Source organism: Hoplias malabaricus, chromosome 1 (genome assembly GCF_029633855.1).
Source record: "Hoplias malabaricus isolate fHopMal1 chromosome 1, fHopMal1.hap1, whole genome shotgun sequence".
Taxonomy (NCBI): domain Eukaryota; kingdom Metazoa; phylum Chordata; class Actinopteri; order Characiformes; family Erythrinidae; genus Hoplias; species Hoplias malabaricus.
Window position 1 is genome coordinate 43,258,692 of NC_089800.1, and position 24,937 is coordinate 43,283,628.

The following is a 24,937-nucleotide window of genomic DNA, read 5'->3' on the forward strand; positions in this document are numbered from 1 at the left end:
GGAAATTACCCTCGCATCCACTTGAGTAAACCCCAACATACCAACGCTAAGCTGGGGGGCCATGAGTAAGCCCATTCCTGCCTTGCGCCTCTCACCCTGGGCAACTCCAGAGTGAAAAAGCATCCAGCCCCTCTCAAGGAGATTGGTTCCAGAGCCCATACTGTGTGTCGAGGTGAGTCCAACTATATCTAGCCAGTATCTCAGTCAGTTTCCAGTTAAACTATAAGTATAAAATCATTTTGGTCCAGGGTAAATTGATCTTGTCCCTATAGTGGGAGACTTGATCTGTGGGTTTTTTTTGTCTTCTTTTTTTTATGTGTGGCATTAGAACTTTATTTAGGATGAGAATTGCAGTGTCCCAACCTGATAGTAACTTTAATACAATCTGTCCATTTAATATTTAACATACGTGTCAGGATTCGCGGAGGGGACTGACTGAGACGGACGCACACGCTAAAACACAGTACTTTTAATTAAACAAAACAGAACCATACAAAACAGACTTCAAAAGAAACACGATAACTGAAAAACAATTCACGACAGAGGAAACAAAACAAGGAACAGCAGAGACAAACTACACTTGGAAACGAAACAACGACGTGGAAAACAATGACGAAGAAACAGAGGAGATAGACAGACTTGATAACATGACAGAGGTAACAACAGGGACCGAAACGGTACAAATGACCGACAACAGAAAGTGATACAAGGGGACTTAAATACTTAACACAGACGAGACGCACCTGGGACAGATAACGAGGGGGAGGAGGAATGGCGGGACATAGGCTGAGACATGGACAACAACAAACAGAGCCATGTGCTGAGAGAGCACATGGTGGGGAAAACAGACATGACAGGACGTGACAATACGTGCTATTTTTTGTTTTATTTGTACTGGTCAATTTAAAATAAATAAATAAAAATTAATCAATCTGAAATCTGAGTCCATGAATCGTACATGTCCATGGAACAGGTTTCAACCAGTCATTTTTTGTTAGCTGAACTGTAAACATGTGGATGGCACGGTGGAGTAACGGGTAGTAACTCCAGGGTCCTATGGTTGTATGTTCAAAACCCACCTCAGGTCATTGTGAAGATCTTGATGTGTTCTCCCTGTGTCTTTGAGTTTCATCCCATGGTCAAAAAGTAAATGCTGCTGACATATGTCCATAAGTGGGATTGATTGATTGATTGATTGAGTCTGTGATGCCATGTGCTGGACTGTTGCACTGACCAGTGTGTGTTCCTCCATTTGCCCAGTGATTCTGGGCAGGCTACAGATTGTGGACAGTAGGGGTGGGCAATATGCCCCTAAAATAATATCACAACATTTTAAGGTATTTTGGCTATAAAGATGTTCTTGGTGATACAAACAAAACACAGATAAATACTTTTATTAATTTCAAAAATCGACTACTGAACAATATCAAAGTTATATTAATATGAATAATATTAAATTAAATACATATTAATAATATTAAAGGCTCCTTTCGTTTCTATCATAATACCATGGTTTATCCTACATCTGATATTTTTTAACCAAACCACCTCTATAAGCCACTCCACTGTTTTGGAGCAAATTCCTCCACCTCAGGGACACTTTCCACCATATTTTACTGTGGCTAAATGACTCATGCATAAAAACATATGTTTCAGAAATTATGACGATATTATTTTGAACGATATGATATGAAACAGCCCTACTAGCTAGGTCAATAAACATCCAGTGTTTCCAAAACAAGATGATTCATTTATCTGCTCCCATGTTGAAAAAAGCATGAGAATTTATGCTTCATAAAACAGGAGGGTCAGTTTCTATATCCCATACTGTAAAGATTCAAGAATGTACTGCATGGCCCCATGCTTGCTTAACACAAGACTTCAGTCTATTCAACAGTCTGCAGTTGCATTACACTGCATTTCTCAAAGCCACACTGTTTTGCTAAAATATCTTCACAGAAACATACACCGTTGTACATTAATGCAACCTTATTAAATATGCAACTATTGCAACTACATAACTGATTATGTTACTCGTGAAACGACGGCATTAAGCCACTAGATTGCAGTCAATCAGATCTTTTAAGCTCTTGAGGGCCACATCAAATGACACGACGGGCCACATTTGGCCCACGGGCCTTGAGTTTGACACATGTGGTTTAAGGGCTCGAAGGTCATGCTCATTTAACAGTGCTGTTGGGTTTTACCATATACTGACTAGATTTCGGGCGGCACAGTGGCGCAGCAGGTAGTGTCGCAGTCACACAGCTCCAGGGACCTGGAGGTTGTGGGTTTGATTCCCGCTCCTGGTGACTGTCTGTGAGAAGTTGGTGTGTTCTCCCTGTGTCCGCGTGGGTTTCCTCTGGGTTCCTCCCACAGTCCAAAAACACACGTTGGTAGGTGGAGTGGCGACTCAAAAGTGTCCGTAGGTGTGAGTGAATGTGTGTGCGTCTGTGAAGGACTGGCGCCCCCTCCAGGGTGTATTCCCGTCTTGCGCCCAAAGATTCCAGGTAGGCTCTGGACCCACCGCGACCCTGAATTGGATAAGCGGTTACAGATAATGAATGACTAGATTTCTTCAGGCTCCTCCAGAAATGTTTGACAATTCTAAGAACTAAATGTGGCACCAACTTACAGTTGAATATTCCAAATTGTGTAACATGAATATTCTATAAATTGTTCATTCTTATGTTGCCCTGTCCTTTTTAGGGGTTTGTTTGTTTTTAAATAGTTCATATTTACAAAATTAATGTAAGTTTCTCAGTGGAAACATCTGAAATCTTTGTACATATGTCAGTTAAATGAAAAGAAAATGAATAATATATTGATACACTTGTCTTTAAACATTCAATTGTACAATTTCACTTTATGGTGTTTTGTTTTTACTGTCTTAAATAATATTTGAGCCACATTTTATTTTGACAAATGTACTGAACAGTTGTTGAAAAAATGAGACCTTGCATACAGTGTTAAAAAAGGTAGATTCACAAGGAAATAGGAGAATAAAAGGGAGGAGAATAAACTGAAATATATTATTTGGAAAACACAGTTAACTGAAGCCCAGTTAAAATGATACACATTTATTTAATTATGCAGGCTTACAATATACTTTCTCACTAATGAGCAAGCAGGTTATTTCTGCTTGCTCGAAGCAAAAGAATGAGGCATTTGTTTTGAAGTCTGTACAACTGAAACAGGTCAGTGACCATTCGTTTTTCTGTAAGTAAACAGTCTAAAAGGGAGATTTCTTGTAAACGGTGACTTGCCCACATTTAGCCCAATCAGTTAGCATAGTCATGGGGTTAATCCTGTATTTCACGATAGTGTGTTCAGTTTAACCCCTGTAGTATATCTTGTTCTTGAAAGAGATTTTTAAACCAGTGAAATTTAGAAAGAAAACACTAAGTGAATAATTATATTACAAAAAAGTTTATACCATTTTCAAAACATTTGTTAAAAGCAAATATATCAGGTGTATATTATAATGCTGTAGCTCACGCAAAGTTGATATTTGCTCTTCAGTTGCAAACAAAGTTCTCAAACAAAGTGAAGTAATTGTCTGGGAAGTGCAAGCACACACCATTATGATAACACCGTGTTTGAAAAATTATCATTTGAATATATGAATGTGGTAAGGATGTTTGAATTGAAGTGTGGAGGGTACGGCTAAAGAAGTGAGGGTTTACTCAGCAAGGAGCAGGCAGGACTCAGAATAACTCATTCCGTGATAATTTATTTAAAGATTGCACACATGATGACGTCACGATAAGAGAGGTACCAAGAAAGAAAAGAAAATAATTAAAAACAGCAAGTTAGGACTAAACCAACCTAGTTTGTCTATACTGCAATCCTATCTACATTCACTGGCTACCACAGCCAAATCCCTCTCCTTTTAGTAACTTTGCCCCACCCCTCTCTTAATTGGACTAACCCAACTCTGGCAAAGGGGTAACAAAGTTAAATTGATTAAAAGATATTTACAGCCTACAATATAACCATTAACAGATAAATAACCATTATATCCACGGCATATCTTATTCCGGCTTCACTGGTGAGTATTTACCTATGTACATAGTTTTTTTTTTTTTTTTACTTATTTGCTTTTTCCCTTTCACAGGTTCCAGGATCCAGCTCTCCCCCCTCCCCCCCCCCCCCCTCTCTATACTTAACTGTGGGCCCTTCGGCTAGCACAAAGAGAGACAGGAAATTCGCCTCTGTTCCCCCAGGAACAGGACCTAAAACACAAGGTAAGTAATAATAGCAGCATACATTCCTTAATGTATATTCCACAGTCTTGGTGATGGGGCCAATTCACTGACCTCATCACACACCCCCCTTATGCTAGTCACTCCTCAGAGTGACGTGAAAGGAAGTCAGCTGTAATGTTCTGAGCACCTTTCTGGCACTGCACTTGAAATTTAAAAGGCTGAAGTGACAAATACCATCTCGTAATCCTTGCATAACTATCTTTCATTCTATACATCCACTGTAACACTCTCTTGTCCGTCTCTAGTACGAAGTTAGCACCTAACAGATAGTACTTCAAAGATTCCAATGCCCACTTCACTGCTAGAGCCTCTTTTTCCACAGTAGAGTAGTTCAACTCTCTTGGAAACAATTTCCTGCTGATGTAGAGAATTGGTTTATGGTCCTCTTCCTCGCCTTGCAGCAGCACCACTCCCAGACCACATCCAGATGCATCTGTTTGAACAACGAATGGCCTCACGAAGTCTGGGCTGCACAACACTGGTTCTGAGCACAAACACTGCTTCAGGTCATTAAATGCTTTGTCGCACTGTTCAGTCCACTTGACTTTCTGAGGCTTATCTTTCTTTATAAAATCAGTCAACACTGATGCTCTGGCTGAAAAATCTGGTATAAAACGCCTGTACCATCCCACTAGTCCCAAGTACGAGCTCACCTTTCTTTTTGTTGTAGGTGCCGGAGTTCTTCTGACCCCTTCCACCTTATCAACCTGCGGGCGAATCACCCCTCCACCCAGGATATAGCCCAGGTATGAGACCGAATCCCTGGCTAGATTGCACTTGTTTGGGTTGGCCATTAATCCCGCAGCAGCAATCAATTGCAACACTGTCTGGACGTGATGTAAATGTTCTTCCCAGCTTGCGCTATATACGACTACGTCATCAATTTAGGCAGCTGCAAATCCGTCACTTCTTTTCAACACCTGGTCCATATGTCTCTGGAAAGAGGCGGCTGCACCATGTAATCCGAAGGGCATTGTGGTGAAATGATATAGCCCCGAGGGTACACGGAATGCTGTCAGCTCCCTGGCTGATGGACTCAGTGGTACTTGCCAGTAACCTTTGCATAAGTCCAAGTTTGTCAGATACCGAGACTTACCCAGCCTCTCTATCAGCTCATCTGCTCTTGGCATGGGGTAGGGGTCAAACGCAGAGACAGAATTCAATTTAGAGAAGTCTATGCAAAAGCGTAACCCTCCATCTTTCTTGGGTACTAGCACCACAGGGCTACACCACTCACTTGTAGAAGGTTCTATGACCCCCAGGATCAAGATCATCTTCACCTCTTCTTTCAGGTCAGGAATAAAGCATGCAGGTACTCTACAGTTTGTCTGCCTGATTGGATCCGATTTCAGGAGACGGATGTCATGCTGGATATTACTCGTTTTGCCTGGCTCCTCGATGAAGAGTTTTGGTGGGATGACTTTCCTCAGCTCCTTTTGCTGCTTTGTACTGAGGTGTGACAAATTTAGCGGCATACTAGCTCCACTTGTGCCTGGAAAATATTGCTCTGTGCACTCCTCCTCTTCCCCGACTGCACATACCCAGAGTTGTTCTGTGGTGTTTGCTTTTGGCTCCTTCCATTGTCGCAGCATACTGATGTGAAAAACTTGTTGCTGCTTCTTCCTGTCAGGTAGCGACAACTCATATGAGGTTTTGTTGATTTTCCTAATGACCTCATATGGCCCATGCCATTTTGCCAGCAGCCCAGTGTCCGATGTGGGCAAAAGAACCAGTGCTTTCTCTCCAGGTGTCAGTGCACTGTTCTTTGCCACCTTGTCATACCACTCTTTTTGTCGTGACTGGACTCTTTCCATGTTGTCTCGGACCAACTCTGTCGAGCTTGACATCTTGTCTTTCATTTTGAGCATGTGACAGTACATTCATTTTTTTTATCCTGTTGTACCCCTTCCCAGGCTTCTCGCATAACGTCTAGTGGGCCTCTCATTTCCCTGTCATACAGGAGCAGAAAAGCCTGTAGATGCGTGAGGCACTTCTCTATAGGCAAAGAGTAAATATGGCAGCCATGTGTCCCAATCAATACTGGGACTTAGTTGACATTCAGGACATGTTCCGCAATATTTGACTACATCAAGATATAATCTAGGCCAGTAAAACCTGCCAGTTATCCTCCTCAGTGTCTTAGCCTGACCCAGGTGTCCTGCTCAAGGCTCTGAGTGTGCTAATTTAAGTAGTTCTCTCCTTAAACTTACTGGTAACACTAACTGATCGCTATTGTTCTTGATCCTGTATAAAATGTTATCTTTTATAGTGAACTGGTTCTCTCTTCCGTTAACCATGTTCTCTTTACTACTCTTTAAAAACAGAGGTTTAAGAGATTCATCCTGTGCTTGCAACTCAGTTATGTTACCCGGTATTTGCTCAGTATTGTCTTCAGGTATTTTTACTTGTTCTGCCAAGGTAGTACATTTAACTTTCTCTTGCCGTTTTATTCTGCATGTTTTCCTGTCCTTTCCCTCATTGCCATATGCCAACATTTAATAAATACCCCTGACCATTTATTTCAATGTTAACCTCGTTTTTTAAATTGCGGCTTCAGACCACTACACAATCCATCCAAAGACTTACCGAGCTCCCGCTGTTGGCTTGGTTTGTTGAAGCTGCTGGTGCCAATCCTGAACTCTGCATCTGCTTGCCGTGCTGCAGTGAATTCCACTGCTTGCTTAGGTGTTACCGGCCCGTGTTCGATGATCCATGTTCTCAGTTCAGGTTTTACCCCGTGGTGTCTTCCATCTCTTGTATAGTGCTTTCAACCTGGCATAGAGCTCTTTCAGCGTCTCATCTTCAAGAACTGTGGTATATCTGAAGCTTTGTCTATAAGTTTCTTTGTTGATTTCATACTTTTTGAGGATGGTGTTTTTAATTTTACCGTAATCTCCGATGTCATCCCCATCCATAGCCACATAAGCTGCTCTTGCCTTACCATCAAGGAGTGGAACAAGGTGTAAAGCCCAATTTTCCATGGGCCATCTGGCTGCTTGTGCCATCCTTTCAAACATGGTCAGGTAATGTTCAACGTCATCTGTTTCTTTTAGCATGGGCATTCTTGGTGTCGGCCCGATAGGATTCATGCTCTGCTGCTGTTGTTGTAGCCATTCTGTGTAAGTCTCTTGTGCTACTAACTAACCTTTGCAGGATCTGGGGCTGTGGAGCTGTACCCGCTTCGTCTCCTTCATCACTCTTATGGGACCCTTCCTGGTGCATCCTCAGAACATCTCCTTGTAGCAGGTTAAACTGGTGCTGTATAGCGCGCCATCTTTGCTCTTGTTTAACTGCTTATTTTGGTAGGAGTTCATCTTTCTCTTTGTGCTCTCTAATGAAGCAGCAGAGCAAACCACTGACTTGCTCTATTACTCCGGTAGAGCTACTTGACGCTTCTACCTCTGGCTGGCTCTGCGTGTTATGTTCTTCATCTTCAGAATCTCTCCGTTGTGCACTTGAGGTTGTGTGAGCTTTTTTGGGAGCCATGCCTACTGTTGCTGAGTTTGTCTTGCTTAAAATTGGTAGACGGCCTCCACTGTTGCCACTCTGTCACATGTCAATGGCAATCAAGGCCGCGTCCTCTTGCATTTCTACCACTTGTGAAGTTCAGCACTCCCAGGCTGCTTCCACTGCCACCATTTTGTGGTAAGGATGTTTGAATTGAAGTGTGGAGGGTACAGCTGAAGAAGTGAGGGTTCACTCAGCAAGGAACAGGCAAGACTCAAAATAACTCATTCCGTGATTTTATTCAAAGATTGCACCTGTGATGACATCACGATGAGAGGTACCAAGAAAGAAAATAAAATAATTAAAAGCAACTTAGGACTAAACAGACCCCCTCTTTTTAGTAACTTAGCCCTACCCCTCTCTTAATTGGACTAACCCAACTCTGGCAAAGGTGTAACAAAGTTACTTACAAGAAGATATTTACAGCCTACAATATAACCATTAACAGATATCCCCGGCACATCTTATTCTGGCTTTACTGGTGAGTATTTACCTATGTACATAGTTATACTTCACCGTGGGCCCTTCAGTTAGCACAAAGAGAGACAGGACATTCGCCGCAATTCCCCCAGGTACAGGAAGTAAAACACAAGGCAAGTAATAATAATAGCATACATTCGTTAATTATATTTAATTATATGTGTATATTCCACAGTCTTGGTGATGGGGCCAATTCACTGACCTCATCACAATGAGTTGAAATAACTTTTTTGCTCATAAATTGTGTACTAACACTTGTGAACATGATCAAATACAGATGAAAATATTATTGAACTTGAATATCCTATCCTGAAAAAAAATCTTTCTTCCTTAAACTATGTGCTGTTCATTCAGCCCAGTGTTCCATCATGTCTGTTGAGTATAGATACCATACTTGTCACGAGGGTGGGTGTAGGGGAGGTCAAGGAGTGAGGAACAGGAAGGAGGTAATCACAAAAAACTTTTAATTAACACAACAAAGGAACTAGACAGAGAGGCTAGGGAACTAGAAAAGAGGCTAAGCACAAAGGCTAGAACACTAAACACAAGAGCTAAACACAGAGGCTAAACACTGGGGCTAAATACTAAACAAAAGAGCTAAACACAGAAGCTAAACACTAAATACTGGGGTTAAACTCTAAACAAGAACAGATCTAAAGGGGCAAGACACTAAACCATAAGTTGAACATTAAACAAGATGGCTAAAAAAGACAGCTAAACTGAGCAGAACACAGAGAAACTAAACCTAGCAAGGACATGCACTACAAACAGACATACAACCATAATGACCCACCAACAGGAACCATTCACATGGACTATAAAAAGAAAACACAGACAAGAAACACCTGGGACAAGAGGGAGGAGCAAAGGTGGAGACATGGAAGACAGAAACAAAACAAAGAGCCATGTGCTTATAAACACATGACAACCAGAGCAAACAATGAGACAGACAGCAGGAACACACTAGACAGGGCTATACATGACAACACTGTTCTGTGTTTTATACAGACACAAGTCACAGTGGACATAAACTGTAGCACAGCACTCAAGATGGCCATAAAATTATAGTGCCTGTATTTCTCTTTTAAAAATTGTATTTTTGTCGACAAAGCTAATACACCAGAACCCTGTAGTGTAATCTTAACTGACAGAATTGCTAACACTATTAGTTTTTCATGCTGCCAATATGTGTTGATCAAAGTAGTAAATGATAGTCAAAATGTTTACAGAGACCCTCCTGTGGGCTTCACGTCCTTTTAAAAAGGCAGCGGAACTTCATTTCCTGGTGTTGGGTACCAGATTTCATCATGGTGGTCAGTGGGGTTTCTGTGCGGGAAGGGCTATTTCTAGCCAGCTTCCTCTTTCTCTCTGTGTATGGACAAGATTCAGGACCGTGAGTAATCCCAATATATGTAGTGTTTTTTGGAATATTTTGTGACGTTTGTGAATATGCTTGAAATAACATGCACTTCCGCATGATATATATACATATATTATTCCTTACAGATAATATCAGTTTATATAAATTAGAAAATAAACATGTGATTCGATTATGTATAGTAGCAAAGAGGAAGCTTTTTTGGTTGTTCAGGTCCAGTATATTTTATAAGTGCATTTCTTCAGATTTTACAAAATTTTACAGCCTTATGCAAAATATGAACATCCAGGTCAGTTTACTGGTTTTCCTGATTTAATAAATGATACAATCAAATCCTTTATGGGACTAATTTTTTTTTTTGACATTTTAGTGCATAGTTTAGTGGATAGTTTCTATTTATTTAGAAATAATATAAATAAATATAATATAAAGCAAGTTTTCAATAATTGTGTGTGAGCAGAATTGATTGTTCAATTAATTGATTAATTAAGGCAAATACATTATTTTTTGGTCAAATTTGACACTGTTAATTTTATGTATATTAAATGATGTTCTGAAGAAATGTGTACAATCACTGGTAAGTTTGGACAGTATATAGATATTTGCACTGTAGACATTGCAACACCAGCTTGCTGTCACCACCTTCACAATGAAATTACAGATGATAAAACTGTTTACAGTGCATCATTTTGCATCACACTACTATGGTTGGTTTAGTTGACATTGCGCATGTTTATAGCCGAATTAATATTTTCACGGCTGAATTTCATTCTATAGGACATTGTACACAAAACATACAACATACATACAACATATCTCCAGCTTTGTTTCATAGATGTGTAGTGAGATGTGTTGCAATATCCTGTTTTCCAGGTAATTTGATCTGGAATGATATTTTGACTTCTAATCAATTAGTGATTTTTAAGATTCAGTTAGTTAGAAGACTCCCAAGATGTGAAAAAATGAATAAATTCTATATTCTGAAATTGCACAAGCATGATATTGATCCCATAGGTATGCAGCTCTGTATATCTTCAGCCAATCAGTCTACTGTTTTGTATTTATTGCAGAGCTCAGTAAATCCTTCAGATTTGACCTGATTTTGTACAGTGAAACCTATTACATAAGTCACAGTTCCATTATTTTTTCATTAATTATTCTTATTGTGCTTTATTTGTGTGTTTTCTTGAAATGTTATTTTTGTCATTAGGTATTTCATGGTGGCTTTTCCTGCAGTGATAGAGTCTGGCTCTAATGCTAAATTGTGTGTGAGTCTCCTGAAGCCTAATGAAACTCTGCAAATGACCATTTATCTGGTTCACAACCACCAGAACAGAACACTTCTAGAGGAAAGAGTGGAGAAGGAATTTCACCGCTGCTCTCATTTTAAGGTGAGCTTCATTAGAGCAGTCATGGCCTAATGGTTAGAGAAGAGGTCTTAGAAAGAGGGTTGCGAGGTCATTGGTTCGATTCCCATGACTGGCAGGAAAATTGGGGGCAGTGGGAGTGAAGGAACAGCACTGTCCTCCTCCCTGAAACCATGGCTGAGGTGCCCTTGAGCAAGGCACTGAAACCATAACTGCTCCCTGGGTGCCAGGGATGGCTACCTGTTGCTATGGGTGTGTATTCACAGCCCCTTGTGCACTAGTGTGTGTGTTTGTTCACTGAGACGGTTAAATGCGGACATGGGTTAAATGCGGAAGACACATTTCTGGAAGCACTATGAATATTTTTAGATATTATTAGTGTTTGAATATGAATGTGCTCTCTTCAGGCTCCACATGTTGAAGGTCAGTCAGTGCAGGAGATCAAAGTAGAAGTCAAAGGGGAAAATTTTGTGATGACTGAGGAAAGAAAAGTTAAGTTTGAATCCTACAACCCCCTGACATTCATTCAGACTGATAAACCAATCTACAATCCTGGTCAGACTGGTAATTAATCACTACACTGTTTCACCACTTCCAGTTGAATGTTTATCTGAATCTTGCAGCACTTTTCAACCTAATCTCTGCTATCTGCCAAATCTCATTTTTAAGCTGTTATTTAGTTTCACTCTACACAGAGAAGCACCAGTGACCTACTGTTGATTCACAACTTATTCAGGCAGTTACTAAATTCTGTAAATAAACAATGATCAGCAGTTCTTATTTAACTTTTAAAAATATAATAATTATAATGTGGAAGATGTTTCCTCACCATTTGTTACAATGATAAAACAGTACTGTGTAAGGCAGAGACCAGTATGGAATGTGCATGTGGTGATCAAGACAAACAAAATAACCTAGATGGAAAGGAACATAATCTGATCAAACAAACTGAGATCCAGGGAATGAACACAGAGAGAACTAATTAAAGACCTAAAGAGCACAGTAATCTAGGAAATACATATAAACCGTATAAGAAAAACCTAGAACAAGAAAGACAGACACATGACACCATATTTACTACAAATAAACCAGCAGACAAACTCTATGCACTGTGACATAGGATGGCAAGTAAACAGGAACTAGGAGGAACATAAAAGACTAGAAACACACCATAACCATGAAAACTACAACCTGACAAGAATCACACACATGACAAGAGACTAAGAGTAAACTACAGAAACAAAAGAGAGAACAGTAGAAACAAGTAAAAAATCAGCACAGAAAAATGACCAACAGCAATAAAAATAATATGAGAAACCATACAAATACACAAAGACTGAGTACACAGAAAGACCTGTGAACAGAACACATGACCCAAAGGGGCGTGGAAGTAGAATGAACACAGAACAATGTGTGAAGGAAACACAGGAAAAACAGGAAAAAAACTGAAATCATAGGAGGGCAGTGACAAATCCGGACATTACTGCAGTGATTTATTAAGTTGAATATATATGAGCTGTTTATAAAGACATCCTTTGTTAGTTTTTTTTAAATAAAAGAATGTAAGCAAAAACTTAGATGCATAAGTTTTTTTTCTTATAGTACTGCAGAGCTACTCGTTTGTTAAACATATACATTGGATTGCTTCGAATAACTAATGCATTTAAAGTGTGTACTGTGAGACGTATGGTCTGGGAAAATATAGGCATCAGATTAAGACTTGATATCGGAAGATAATATTAATAGTATGTGACTTGGATTTCAATTATTTTTTTAAATCTAAAATATTTTTTAGTGTAAACAAATGATCAATGGCTTCTATTTTAATTGTATTTAATATCATTGGTTTGAGTATGTGTAGATAAAGCAGGAGCAGGAATCAGAAATCTGGTCTTCCAGTACAGGATTTACCCTGGGACAGAGTTTAGATTCTCAATATATTAGAATTCTCCAATAATATCTTAATATTCATTAAGTTTTGTTTGGTGTTGACGTTAATGTCAGATATTTTTATATTCACAGTGAATATTAGAATTGTCACCATGGATACTGATTTTGTCCCACTTCAACAAAAGGTAAGGGACGTTTTTTGTGACAATTTATAAAAATCTATGTGTTAAATCTGTTAAAAATCCAATGTTTCACTGACCTTCAATATAGACTGTAGACTCTGTCTTTGCTACTCTGGGCTCAGCACTGCAGAAACTAATAAGTTGAGTGACTTCTGACTTGTATTTATAGTTTCTTAATGAAAATGAGTAAAATGTGATGTTATATCTCACTCTTTTCTGCAGTACAGCCTAGTAGCCCTTGAGGTAAGATGAAATCACACACAAAAACACGTTTTATTAAACTTATTTATTTATGTTAAAGGTGACATTCGTGATTTTAATCAAAAAACGCTTTTTATTCAATTCTGTTTCTTCACCATTTGCTAGCTCTCCTGTCTATTTGCGTGCTCGAAACCTGTCTAATATGTTTACGAAGTCCCAGTATGTGTAAATGGGTAGAAAAGGGTCCATTATGCTAGGGTTTCTCTCTCTGCTTATTGCAAAGAAACAGCATCTGGAGGTTTTTAGACAATGAATAGACCTCTAAACCTTGAAAAGCATGAACCAAGAGGAATTTGCTCTAGTCATGCTCAATAGGTGGGTAATATTTACTTACTGTTGCTGTAAACAGAACTGACTCTAAATTCAGAAGAGCACTAACTGCATTAAAGTAAAAACACAGAAAATGCTTTAAAATGAAACAACTTGATTAAGAATTGAGTTCTGTGGTAATTCAACAATTTTTTTCCCTTAAACATACCTTTCCATCTTACAAGGCACGGTACCTCTGAATGTAAACAAACCAGAGAACAGCATTTCCTCACAATTGTAGACATGCCCTTTAACTTTTAACATCAGTATTGACAATTCAGTTCTTCCTTATTGCTGTCACTACAAAATTATAAGTGTCTTTCTTGGAACCAAACAGGACTCTAAAGGTAACAGGATTGGTCAGTGGACAAATGTGTCCTCGACAGGTCTGATACTGCAGCTTTCTCACAAACTCAATCCTGAAGCAGTCGAGGGCCTGTATAAATTGATGGCTGTCACTGGTGATAAGGAAATAATGCAGACATTTAAAGTGAAGAAGTATGGTAAGTGACATCACATACTGTTTTTTTATTCTGTTAATAATAAATGGTGTAATTGATTGCAATCAAAGTAAACTTGCCTTTAGTTTTGCCCAGGTTTGAGGTTACTCTGAAAGCACCACAACAACAGAGTGTGGGAGAACAGAAGCTGAAGATAGAGGTTTGTGGAAAGTGAGTGATGGGTTCAGGGGTAAAACCCAAATCTTAATCAGAATCTTCAAATTGATTATTTATTTTCAGTAAATTGTGTTACATGCGTCAGACACGTTTATGGTGTGATGACATGATACTGAATAATACAGAAAATATTTTTAATGGGTTTAAAATAACCAATACAACTGTGATTTTTTTTTAAATGGACAAAGCTATTGGATTTCTCATTGTTCATGAAATTTAATAAAATTACTCCCTGAAACCCATAAATATTAGGAAAAGTCAACCACTTTCAGTAATTTAGAAAGGAAAAACATTTAAAAGCGTCAAGATCCCTTCAGACAGTATGCAGCCAATTCTAATTGATTTTAAAATAAAAATGAAAATTACTGTTTAAAAACCCAGAGCAACAGACTAGTTTTAAGTTGTACCATGGCTCTCTTTTTCAGCACAAGATGTTTTCTCAATGTTTTCAATTGCTTGTGAAGTGCATAGCCATTTTTGCACTTCCATGCTCATATTCACAAGTCATGCAGTAAGTTTTTGCAGGTTGCTCAATCACAGCAACAAAGGAGATTAATAATGTGTTTAAATGTATTAAATTTAAAGTGAAATCCATTACACAATGACAGTTAATCAGTATATAATCAATTTTACCTCTAAAACTTTAATATTAGGGATGTTTCAAATGTCTTCTGGGTTTTAAAACTCTGATTCGCTTTGAGATATTGGTCTGAACACAGGAATAGGGAAGTGAATTCAAGTAATACAGGGTACATTTATTTTAATAACAGTTAGCAAAAGATGCTCACTATATTCACCCCCAATCCAAAGCAAGAATAATTTATGAATACATTAATAAATTAAACGGATATTATATTCTGTTAAAAACACATGACATGCACTCGTGATCTCTTTCCTACATGTTTTATACATATAAAAAATGAAGGGCTAAAGAGTTAATAATTATAACTTGTTCTGTTCTAGTGCTTGTTCTGGATGCACTAAAAGTAGAATCATTTAATATAGTGACGTAACCAGTGCTGTGTCAGCAGGTGTTGTGTTGCAAAAGGCTTTAAAATCTTAAAATCCTGCTAGAATAGAATACTCTACACACAACGGTCACCTAAAGTTTTGCCTTGTCCAGAGGAAATATACCATTTAAATCTGAGAAAATGTTGGGGCTATGCTTCTCAAAAAGCCACTTTAAATAAAACTTTAAATTAAATTAAATTCAGTATTTGAAGATATGCCTGTAGATGGCAGTAATGTTTTTTGGCTCAAGTGTGGAGGGGGATGGTTTGTCATATATGTAGCTGTGTAATTGTGTGGCTGTAAAATTTACCCAGAATCACTGAACATATCCATAGAACTAATGCTTGTAAAGAAATAGTATAACAAAGTAGATTTGCGAGGCTTCCTACAGCTGAGAAATAACTGGGTAGAAATTTAACAAAACTTCATCCATTCACCTCTTCATTTAGTTCAGTGTCGAGGTCGGACCACAGCATGCCCAAATTCACTAGCAGCAAGTCTGGAACACTTCATGGACACAGCACCAGTCTTTATTACATGATATTACATGATTGAGGCAGCCGGACTCATTTAACTTTTGGTACTTGGGGGCAAACATTTTATTACTAGATCATAAAGAAAGTCTTGGAAAATGCAGAGACAAGCAGTCCATAATTTATGCTGGTGCTAATCCGTTTAATGCTGAAAAACCAGTGAAGCACATCACTGAAAATATAACCTAAAAAAACAGAAGCCAGTTTAATGAAGCCAGAATTGGTGTGACATGCTCGGACATGTGACATATTGATCATAAGTCTGACAGCAACGTTCTGGTAAATTTGCAGTTTGTCACATTTTTGGGCAACTCTGTAAACAGTGATTTACAATAATCAAGTTGTAAGAAAAATGTTTGTGGCAATTTCTTGGTGTCCTACAGTCTAATATATGGTCTGAGACAAGCAATGTTCCTTAATTGTAAAAAGGTTGATCATAAATTTCCCATGTGTGTTTTACATGTAAATTTAGTTTCACAAACTACACCCAGAAAAATGTACTCTATAAGTACATTATTATCATTAAAGATACAAACATACCTTTAAAAGTACAACTTTGGTTTTAAAGTCCAGTTTTGTTCCCTTAACATTACCTTCTCTACTCCAGAAAGAGAGGTGAATATTTGTGATCTTTCATTATAGAACAATGTAACATAAAAAAACAACAACATTAATCCTCAAGATGAAATGGGGCATATAATATCAACATTTATAAAATCTACAATTATAATAGAATAAGGTACAATTATGTTCCTTTGAGGGTTCCACTGCTGTGACGTTTTTTTTTCTGACAGTGTACCAGTTTAACTTGAGTAGATTAATTTCCTAATTTAGTCTTTTTTTAAAACCTATTTGCATTACCCCCAACAAGACAAATTTCTGTTTTATCATCATTTAGTTTAAGAAAATGTTTATTCATCCATTCATGCAGCTGTGTATATTTAAAGGTACAGTTATGGACAGCCATTAACTGGTAAAGCACTGGTGGAAGTGTGTCAGAGATTTGAAAGTCTTTATCAGGGCACCGTCACGATTTCACCATGCCTGGTTGACACTGTAGAGGTGTGTATATAACACTTATATTAGAGTACAACCATTTATTTCACACTCTAATTAAATTGTTCTTACCATATATTTGCTTTTATTTATTTTTTCCTGTAGATGAAGGAGGATGTGTGCGCCACTGCTATATTCAACTTTTCTCATTTCATGAATTTTGATATGGGACACAATTTTAAAGGTTTTCTTGACACTACAGCTACAGTGACAGAGGAAGGGACAGGTGAGTCTCTAACACTGATTGTAGAGAATGCACTTGTGACATGTGGCAAATTTTATATTATAATCATTCATTCATTCATTATCTGTAAGCGCTTATCCAATTCAGGGTCACGGTGGGTCCAGAGCTTACCTGGAATCATTGGGCGCAAGGCAGGAATACACCCTGGAGGGGGCGCCAGTCCTTTACAGGGCTATTATAATCATACAATATGTAATTGTAAAATATCTCATGCAAATCCTTTCGAGCTTCATATAGGGTCCACCCCTATCTCTTCCTACCTGCAGCCACAAAATTCCTGTTACCACCCATTGCTCCTGTACGTAACCACTAAAGTCGCTGTGGCCGTTTATTATCCATTCAGCAACCAAGTACATCTAGCAACATTTAGGTGTACTAGTATCCTACACCTACCCACTAAGGTTGCTGTGGCCATTTATGATCTGATCAGCAACTAGCTACACCTAACAGCTAAGGTTACTCACTGAGCCCAGCCCATGAGTACCAGAACCACCCACTGCATCTGTTGCTCTTCACAGGGGTCATCAGGTTGGCAAATCCCTTCATCAGTATTTTGCTGGATTAAGCTTACAACACCTCCAGAAATGCTCAGAAGTGAAAACTGTCATCCCAGACCTACCCCCCTTTAAAACTGGTTTAAAGTCCTACCTTACCCTTAACCATCAACAACTGTAAATCCACAATGGCCTCCCTGTTGACTAAGGCTGTACCTAGCCCCACTGGCACTGTTAATGCATGTTCAGTGCCACCAGTTCCATGTGCTACATCATCAACAACCACAACAGCACCTCTGGTGTATTTTCCAAACTAGTCTGTGCTTTCCTTATCCACAGTCACTGACTAGACCTTTCAGCTGTTTCTGAAATGTCCATCACAACTCCCATTAATTGGACTAAACATGCCCTAACACCTCTCTGTATCTATCTTAGAGATGCCCGCCACCCACGTTCCCTCAACTCAAGTGCAAAGTCTGCATACTTCAGCTTCTTCATTTTGAATGCTTCATCTAGTGCATCCTTAACAGAATTGTTAACTCTATGAAGTAAACTATCCGTTTATTTTCAGAGTACAGATCAATGTCTGGCCCCAGTGTAGTTAACGCAATGCACTGTGAGACCTGCACTTTTTTTTACCTATGTCCACCAGCAATTTCCAATCTCGTGCTTCACCCCATCTACCAATATTTATAGGCTGCACACACTCTCAAACAGTCTCCCTCATGCACAAACCTAACCTCATTGTTACTACAATCACTCTGCAATTAATTAACTACACGCTAATATCCTAAGAACCTGATAATGTCTTCATCAGTGGCGGATGCTGGTCTTTCAAGGAGGGGAAGCTCAATTTCGGCCTACATCATAAAATGTGTCGGTTTATTTATACATAAATTCTACCCTCCGTTCCTTTTCAACTAAATGATCTGTGACCCTGTCGTACCAACAAGGCGTCTTTTCCAGGGACTTGACTAGTGTCCTCTCAATGGCCAGCAGAGCTAGGCTGCTTAAACGGCCTTGGCCCATGTGAAGTGTGTCCGCCTGTGAGTGTTTTGTGATGGTGGAGGGGCTCAGCAGCACCCGCTGGACAGAAACTGCGATAGAAGTCAGTCTCCAAACACAAGCAGCTACAAAAACCCCACCAGAAATAGAAGCTCGATTTGTCGCTAGTCGTTTTTAACAAAGAAAATGCCGCTAAGAGGATTAACAAAGTCTGGTTCAACGCAGAACAGAATGAAAATGTAATGCTCCCTCGGATCTTTACACCAATAGGTTCGCTGATTCAGACAGATCATCCAATCATCATGCAGAAGCTGAGCGTCCGGGCCAGCCGAGGCCAACCCACTGCCCCATAGACCCCTTGTTTTGCCTGTGTGAAGCTGCTGTTGCACACCGTGCCTCCTCTTCCTGTTTGCGAATAAATCATTCACTTTGTGGTGATGTGGACTTACCAAATGCTTGCCATGCATTACCTGACCCAAGGCCTGCTCTTATACATTGCACTTCCCTTAGCTCTAATGACCTCCTGGCTACCTGCACTGCCATTTGCGGATTCCACTTCCTTTCCTTTTTTGTGACTTGTGCTGCTGCTTTTACCACTGCATCTTAGATCCTGACAAACTCAACTCATGACATTTTTTCACATTTAAATTCCTCAACTAAACTTTTGAGTGGTAGCGCCAGTACCCCTCTCCCATACCATAACACGTTACTTTAACAACGTGGCACCCCTAGCCACTTCCTTATAGCCTTGTTCATAACCTTTTCCATTCTCCCTACTTTTGTGATTGGAACATTATAAACTGTCCATGCCAAACTGCAAACACCAAAATTTCAACTTACCTGGCAAACATGAACTATCAGTGGTATTAATAGCCTTCACCAATTCAACATTTAGTCCCACCACTTGCTCGTTATAATTTAGTGCAGCACTATACCATCTACCTAAACTCTTCACTGGTCTCTCCAATACCATAGGGATAATTTCTTCTTCCATCACAAAATTTACTTACACAAGTTATCCTGTGACAATTGACAGACTTCTATACTTGCTCAGTTTAACTTTCAGCCCAGCCAACCTTAGATTATCATTTAATTTCCCAGGCAACTGCTGTGTGCAAGGCAGTCAGTGTTGTCAAGTCGTCTATGTGAGCCCTAACTGGGGGGAGCCGAAAAGCATCACACAACCCCTCACTCACTTAGAGGCCCTAATTATTACCTCCAATGCCATTGTAAATCCTAATGGTGAAATCATATGTCCAGCCATTATACCTATTTCTAATTGCTGAAGATGTAATAAAGCAAAACTGAATATCCTCAAAAAAGCTTTAACCAGCCTAGTAAACTTGTCTGGCACCTGGAATAACTCAAAAGCGTTCCACATGAGTTTTTGTGACTCTGAGCCAAAGCATTAGCTAGATTTAAGAAAATGACATGTAGATACCTGCCCTCTTTCTGTGCTGTCTGTTTTTGATGCCAAATCATTCCGCTATGTTCAAGACACCCTGCAAAGTCAGAAATCCCTACTTTTTGTACTGATATATAATCTGTTTAATCATTTAATTAAATTAATGCTAGTGTCATATGTGCTTATTATTTTCCTAGACATTTCCATGAAAACATCTGCAACTACAGAGATCTCCTATGAAATCGGTAGAGCAGAGTTTGTTGATGTTCCAAAAACTTTTGAAAGGGACACAGTTATAGAGGGAAAGGTGAAGCTTTGTTTTGTTTTTTTTTTTACTTTCATTTATTGCACTAGATGATTTAGAACAGCCTGATAAACTTATAACAAATCTATTTCACAGATTAAAGTTACAAGCTTCAGTGGAGCACCAGTTCCAAACAAGGAGGTGTATCTTTTGGAAGGTCACCGGTGGTCTGCAAAGCTGCTTCGTAATCTTACTACAGACGATAATGGTTTGGCCAATTTTACAGTTAATGCACCAAAAGACCCTGAAACACAGATTTCACTGCTGGTATGGTGTAATTATAAAATGGTATCAGCGATTTTGTGGTTTTAGTTTCAGTTTTCTTCTGAAACTAATTATTGTTCCTCTGTCATCTAGGCAAGTGTCTATCCAAACTACCAACATCACTGGACCACACCTTTCTTTAGGATCAGTGACACAATTATATCTCTTCTCCAACCTGCTACACCTTACAGTCCAGTGTACAGTGAATTATTAATAGAGAACTTGGAGGAACCACTAAGGTGTGGTGCTGAAATTTCCATAAACATCAAGTACTATATTGTTGGAGAAACTGCTGAGAGTTACAGCACAGATATTATTTACATGGTGAGTAGTTAATAATGTAGAGACTTTGATGATATTTGTGAATATGTTTTTTTTTTTATTCTTATGTCTTTAACAGGTGTTATCTAAAGGAGCCATAGTGCATCATGGGTATGAAAAGGTTGAAGTGAAAGACTCCAAAAAACTCATAAAGGGAAAAGTCTCGTTTAAACTGTCTGTCGATGCTGAGCTGGCTCCTGTAGTGCAGATTTTGGTTTACTGTGTACTGCCCAGTGAGAATGTCATTGCTGCACACAAGATTTTCAATGTGGAAAAATGCTTCAGAAACAAGGTAGTAATTGCACATTAGGGTCTTTATATTTACGAAATTGCTGGCTTGAAATCATTCATTTTGCATATATTCTTATGACTGTGGTTAACTGTGTAAAAAATGTATCTCCAATGTGATGTTTAGGTTTCACTGCAGTTCTCGCCTACTGAAGCAGTTCCTGGTGAAGAGAATACTCTCCAAATCTCGGCCTTGCCCGGTTCACTGTGTGCTCTCGCTGCTGTGGATCAGAGTGTGTTCATTATGGAGCCAGGAGAACGCTTGAATGCGAATAAGGTAATATTTGCTAATTTGCTGCTCTCTCTCTCTCTCTCTCTCTCTCTCTCTCTCTCTCTATATATATATATATACATACACACACGTGACCCTGAAATGGAGAAGCGGAAAAGAAAATGTAAGTATATATACTTCTGTGCTTTAGCATTCTTAACACCTATACTGACATTTTGTGTCCAGCCAAATAAATGATACATTACCCAAAGCCTTCATTATACACGTAATAAAATTCAGATGTTTTTAATGTAGTCTTGACACAAAAAATAAACGCCATACTAAACCCGTTAAATAAATATGTAAAACATGTACCTTGATATACTGTGAACCTGCCAAAATTAAAATAAAAAATACAGTGACACACATTTTTAACCACACCGCCCAGCTCTGTGCAAAATAAAACTTGTCACGTAACATTGTCAAACACATAGCATCATTTTAATTAACATCATCAAACAAAATTCTAGTTTTAGAAATGGTATATTTTACTGTGTCCCACCATTAAATGCCATTTGGTCACTGTTGGGTTCTTTCGCTCCTCAGCTTTAAAAAACGGTAGAAAAAGGTTTGTGTTATACATTTTACAAAACACTTTTAATAATGACAACATTTACAACTTTGTTTGTTTTAGATCTTTAATTTATTGCCAATAAAAGCAGTATCAACATATACCTCTGACATTGAAGATATACCGAAGTGTACTTTTGATAGACACAGATGGTATTCACACAGAGATCATACATACACTACTGTAGAGGTAAGTGACATTATATTTTAGAGTAAATGATTTTGTGCAAATGTTATTGCTCTAAATCTTAGAATTAAAAATGAAAATAAACGTTAATTTTTTATGTTAATTAACATAATGTGGAACTAACTTTTGTGATTTTGTAAATCATTGTCTGATAGAATGCTGGGATCAAGATGGTCACTAACCTGGCTTTAAGAGATCCTCAGTGTTTTTTCTATGGTGCATATTATTATGGTAAATGTCAATCCATTAATATTTACTACTTACAACATTTAACTGCTGCTGCTGTATGATCACTTTTTATGTGTTTTGTGGTTTTTAAGACGCTGATGATAGAGACATCGAACATATACCATATTTTCTTTATGATGGTATGATGTCAGTCAGAGGATATGGTGGACATCAATTAATATTTGTTATTTACAACATTTAACTGCTGCTGTATGTTCATTTTGAATGAGCTTTGTTCATTTTAAGGGGAGCCCTCCAGAAAGCTTTACTATGACTATCCTCTTGTTGGGAAGTCTGGGCCTCTTGAACCCATTGAGACAGTGCGTAAATTCTTCCCAGAAACTTGGATATGGCAGCTTGCTGAAGTTGGGTAAGGGATTCAGCATATTCTTTTATATTCTTATTTTTATAATATTTCAATTTTTAAAACATTAAAATTATTTTAAATAATGAGGGTTAATGTACATCTTCCTAAACCCCTTCAACTCCGAGGAAATCTAATAAAATATTTCAGGGTGGAAAATAAACTACAAATGATTATGAATACTTACATTTTAGACAGTATTAACCATGAAACTGATAAGGAAACCATTTGCGCTTTCTAGAAATCTACTGCAGTCAGATGATTAACAATGATGAAGTTTCATTATAATAAACAAAAATGTATAGGCCTACGAAAATAACAAAAACATTGTAGCGAACTGGAATTTTATGGCCAGCTCTGTGTAACTTTCATCAACTAAAAACATATCTTGTTTAGGGTTTCAGCTGACCGTATAATTGTTTCTGTCCAACAGGGATTCTGGATCAGCACAGGTTCCTGTCACTGTTCCAGACACTATCACCACTTGGGAGACTGAGGCTTTCTGTCTGTCCTCTAAAGGTCTAGGAGTGGCTCCTCCTTCTCAGCTTCTTGCTTTCCAGCCCTTCTTCCTGGAGCTCTCATTACCCTACTCCATCATCCGGGGAGAGGTGTTTGAACTGAAGGCCACTGTCTTCAACTATCTCTCCAAGTGCATTATGGTACTGTAAACTCCATATGTTTGTCTTCACCAGTCTCTCATCACTTAACGTGAACAAATAGTTAATCTCCTGATTCACCAACAGGTTAAAGTGACTCCAGCTCCTTCCTCAGACTACACCCTAGAAGCCTCCTCTCTTGACCAGTATTCATCCTGTCTGTGTGCAAATGGCAGAAAAACTTTCAAATGGACTCTTATTCCCTCTGTGCTCGGTGAGTTCCAAAACCTCTAAGATTGTCATGAACTCTCATTTGTCTTTGGCTTGAGTTGTTGCTAATAAACTCATCTCTGTGTGTCTTTACATGTGTTGTAGGGGAGTTGAAAGTGACGGTCAGTGCTGAGGCAGAACAGTCACAAACAATGTGTGATAATGAGATTGTGAGTGTGCCTGACCGAGGCCGCATTGACACGGTCATACGGACCCTGCTTGTAAAGGTAGAACTATTGAAAATAGATGTAAAACTGTACATTGGGTACATTTATTGTCACTCATTGTTTTTATGATCATCCAATTTTCTCTTGTAGGCTGAAGGAACTGAAAAAGCCAAGAGTCAGAGTTTGTTGCTGTGTCCACAGGGTTAGTTGTTTTTTGTGTTCTTGATCTTATGTATTTAACTTTTAATTTTTGCAGTGTACTTCTCAATAACAAACGAACTGCCTATTTCATTGACAGGGAACAGTGTTTCAGAAACGCTGGAGCTGGTTCTTCCTGTAGATGTGATAGAGGGATCAGCACGTGCTTCTGTTTCAGTGCTGGGTAAAAGTGAAAACACTCACAAAAAGTTGTTTTTTTTTTATTTAAAACACTTTTGATTTCTATAAGACTTATTTTCTGATAGATCTGTAGTGTTCCATAGAGCAGCTAGTTTCAAAGAAGCATATATTCATTTATACTTCAAGGAATAAAATTGTTTTAATCTATAGATTTGTACAGTCTCTCTTGTTGTCAGTGTCTGTGCTGCTGTCTTGGTCTGAATTGGTCTTAAAGCAGACATTGGGGGCATTACCTTGAAGAAAGCATTATCCTTTGAGCCATAGCCAAGGAGGGAAATATATGGCAACATTGAGACTTCAAAACAAGAAATGTAGCATAATATTTACATGATCTTAATCTGGCATGTTGATGTTGCAATATGGATTATTAATAAATGATGCACATTGTTTTGCCATGTTCAAAAATAGACTCGTTTTTCTGAACGAATAATTAACTAGTATTTGTGTCGTTTGTAGGAGACATACTGGGGCGTGCACTGAAGAATATTGATGGATTGCTGAGAATGCCGTATGGCTGCGGAGAACAAAATATTGCTATTCTTGCCCCCAATATCTACATTCTTCAGTACCTAGAGAACACTGAGCAGCTCACTGCAGCCATTCGTGAGAGAGCTACTGTCTTCCTGAAAAACGGTGAGAGA

At 38.6% G+C, this 24,937-nt stretch overlaps 1 protein-coding gene across 4 annotated transcripts in view; it reads left to right on the top strand.

Moving 5' to 3' along the window:
* The window catches only part of LOC136690953 (alpha-2-macroglobulin-like), a 34,715-nt gene that overhangs the window by 4,352 nt on the left and 5,426 nt on the right, over positions 1 to 24,937 (top strand). For 2 of the 4 annotated variants that reach the window (XM_066663101.1, XM_066663129.1), the window contains exons 2-26: positions 4,118 to 4,247; positions 4,939 to 5,014; positions 9,485 to 9,648; positions 10,844 to 11,024; positions 11,408 to 11,564; positions 13,023 to 13,075; positions 13,295 to 13,315; positions 13,980 to 14,145; positions 14,229 to 14,313; positions 16,811 to 16,925; positions 17,025 to 17,145; positions 20,265 to 20,374; positions 20,468 to 20,638; positions 20,729 to 20,959; positions 21,036 to 21,248; positions 21,372 to 21,521; positions 22,150 to 22,275; positions 22,428 to 22,503; positions 22,747 to 22,870; positions 23,298 to 23,523; positions 23,608 to 23,734; positions 23,836 to 23,957; positions 24,048 to 24,099; positions 24,196 to 24,279; positions 24,753 to 24,929. In XM_066663101.1, coding sequence (XP_066519198.1) covers positions 9,563 to 9,648; positions 10,844 to 11,024; positions 11,408 to 11,564; positions 13,023 to 13,075; positions 13,295 to 13,315; positions 13,980 to 14,145; positions 14,229 to 14,313; positions 16,811 to 16,925; positions 17,025 to 17,145; positions 20,265 to 20,374; positions 20,468 to 20,638; positions 20,729 to 20,959; positions 21,036 to 21,248; positions 21,372 to 21,521; positions 22,150 to 22,275; positions 22,428 to 22,503; positions 22,747 to 22,870; positions 23,298 to 23,523; positions 23,608 to 23,734; positions 23,836 to 23,957; positions 24,048 to 24,099; positions 24,196 to 24,279; positions 24,753 to 24,929 — 2,974 coding nt within the window. In that variant the 5' untranslated portion in view covers positions 4,118 to 4,247; positions 4,939 to 5,014; positions 9,485 to 9,562. Of the gene's footprint in view, positions 1 to 4,117; positions 4,248 to 4,938; positions 5,015 to 9,484; positions 9,649 to 10,843; positions 11,025 to 11,407; positions 11,565 to 13,022; positions 13,076 to 13,294; positions 13,316 to 13,979; positions 14,146 to 14,228; positions 14,314 to 16,810; positions 16,926 to 17,024; positions 17,146 to 20,264; positions 20,375 to 20,467; positions 20,639 to 20,728; positions 20,960 to 21,035; positions 21,249 to 21,371; positions 21,522 to 22,149; positions 22,276 to 22,427; positions 22,504 to 22,746; positions 22,871 to 23,297; positions 23,524 to 23,607; positions 23,735 to 23,835; positions 23,958 to 24,047; positions 24,100 to 24,195; positions 24,280 to 24,752; positions 24,930 to 24,937 lie in introns of those variants that run through there. The other 2 variants (XM_066663111.1, XM_066663120.1) reach the window with 2 other exon arrangements.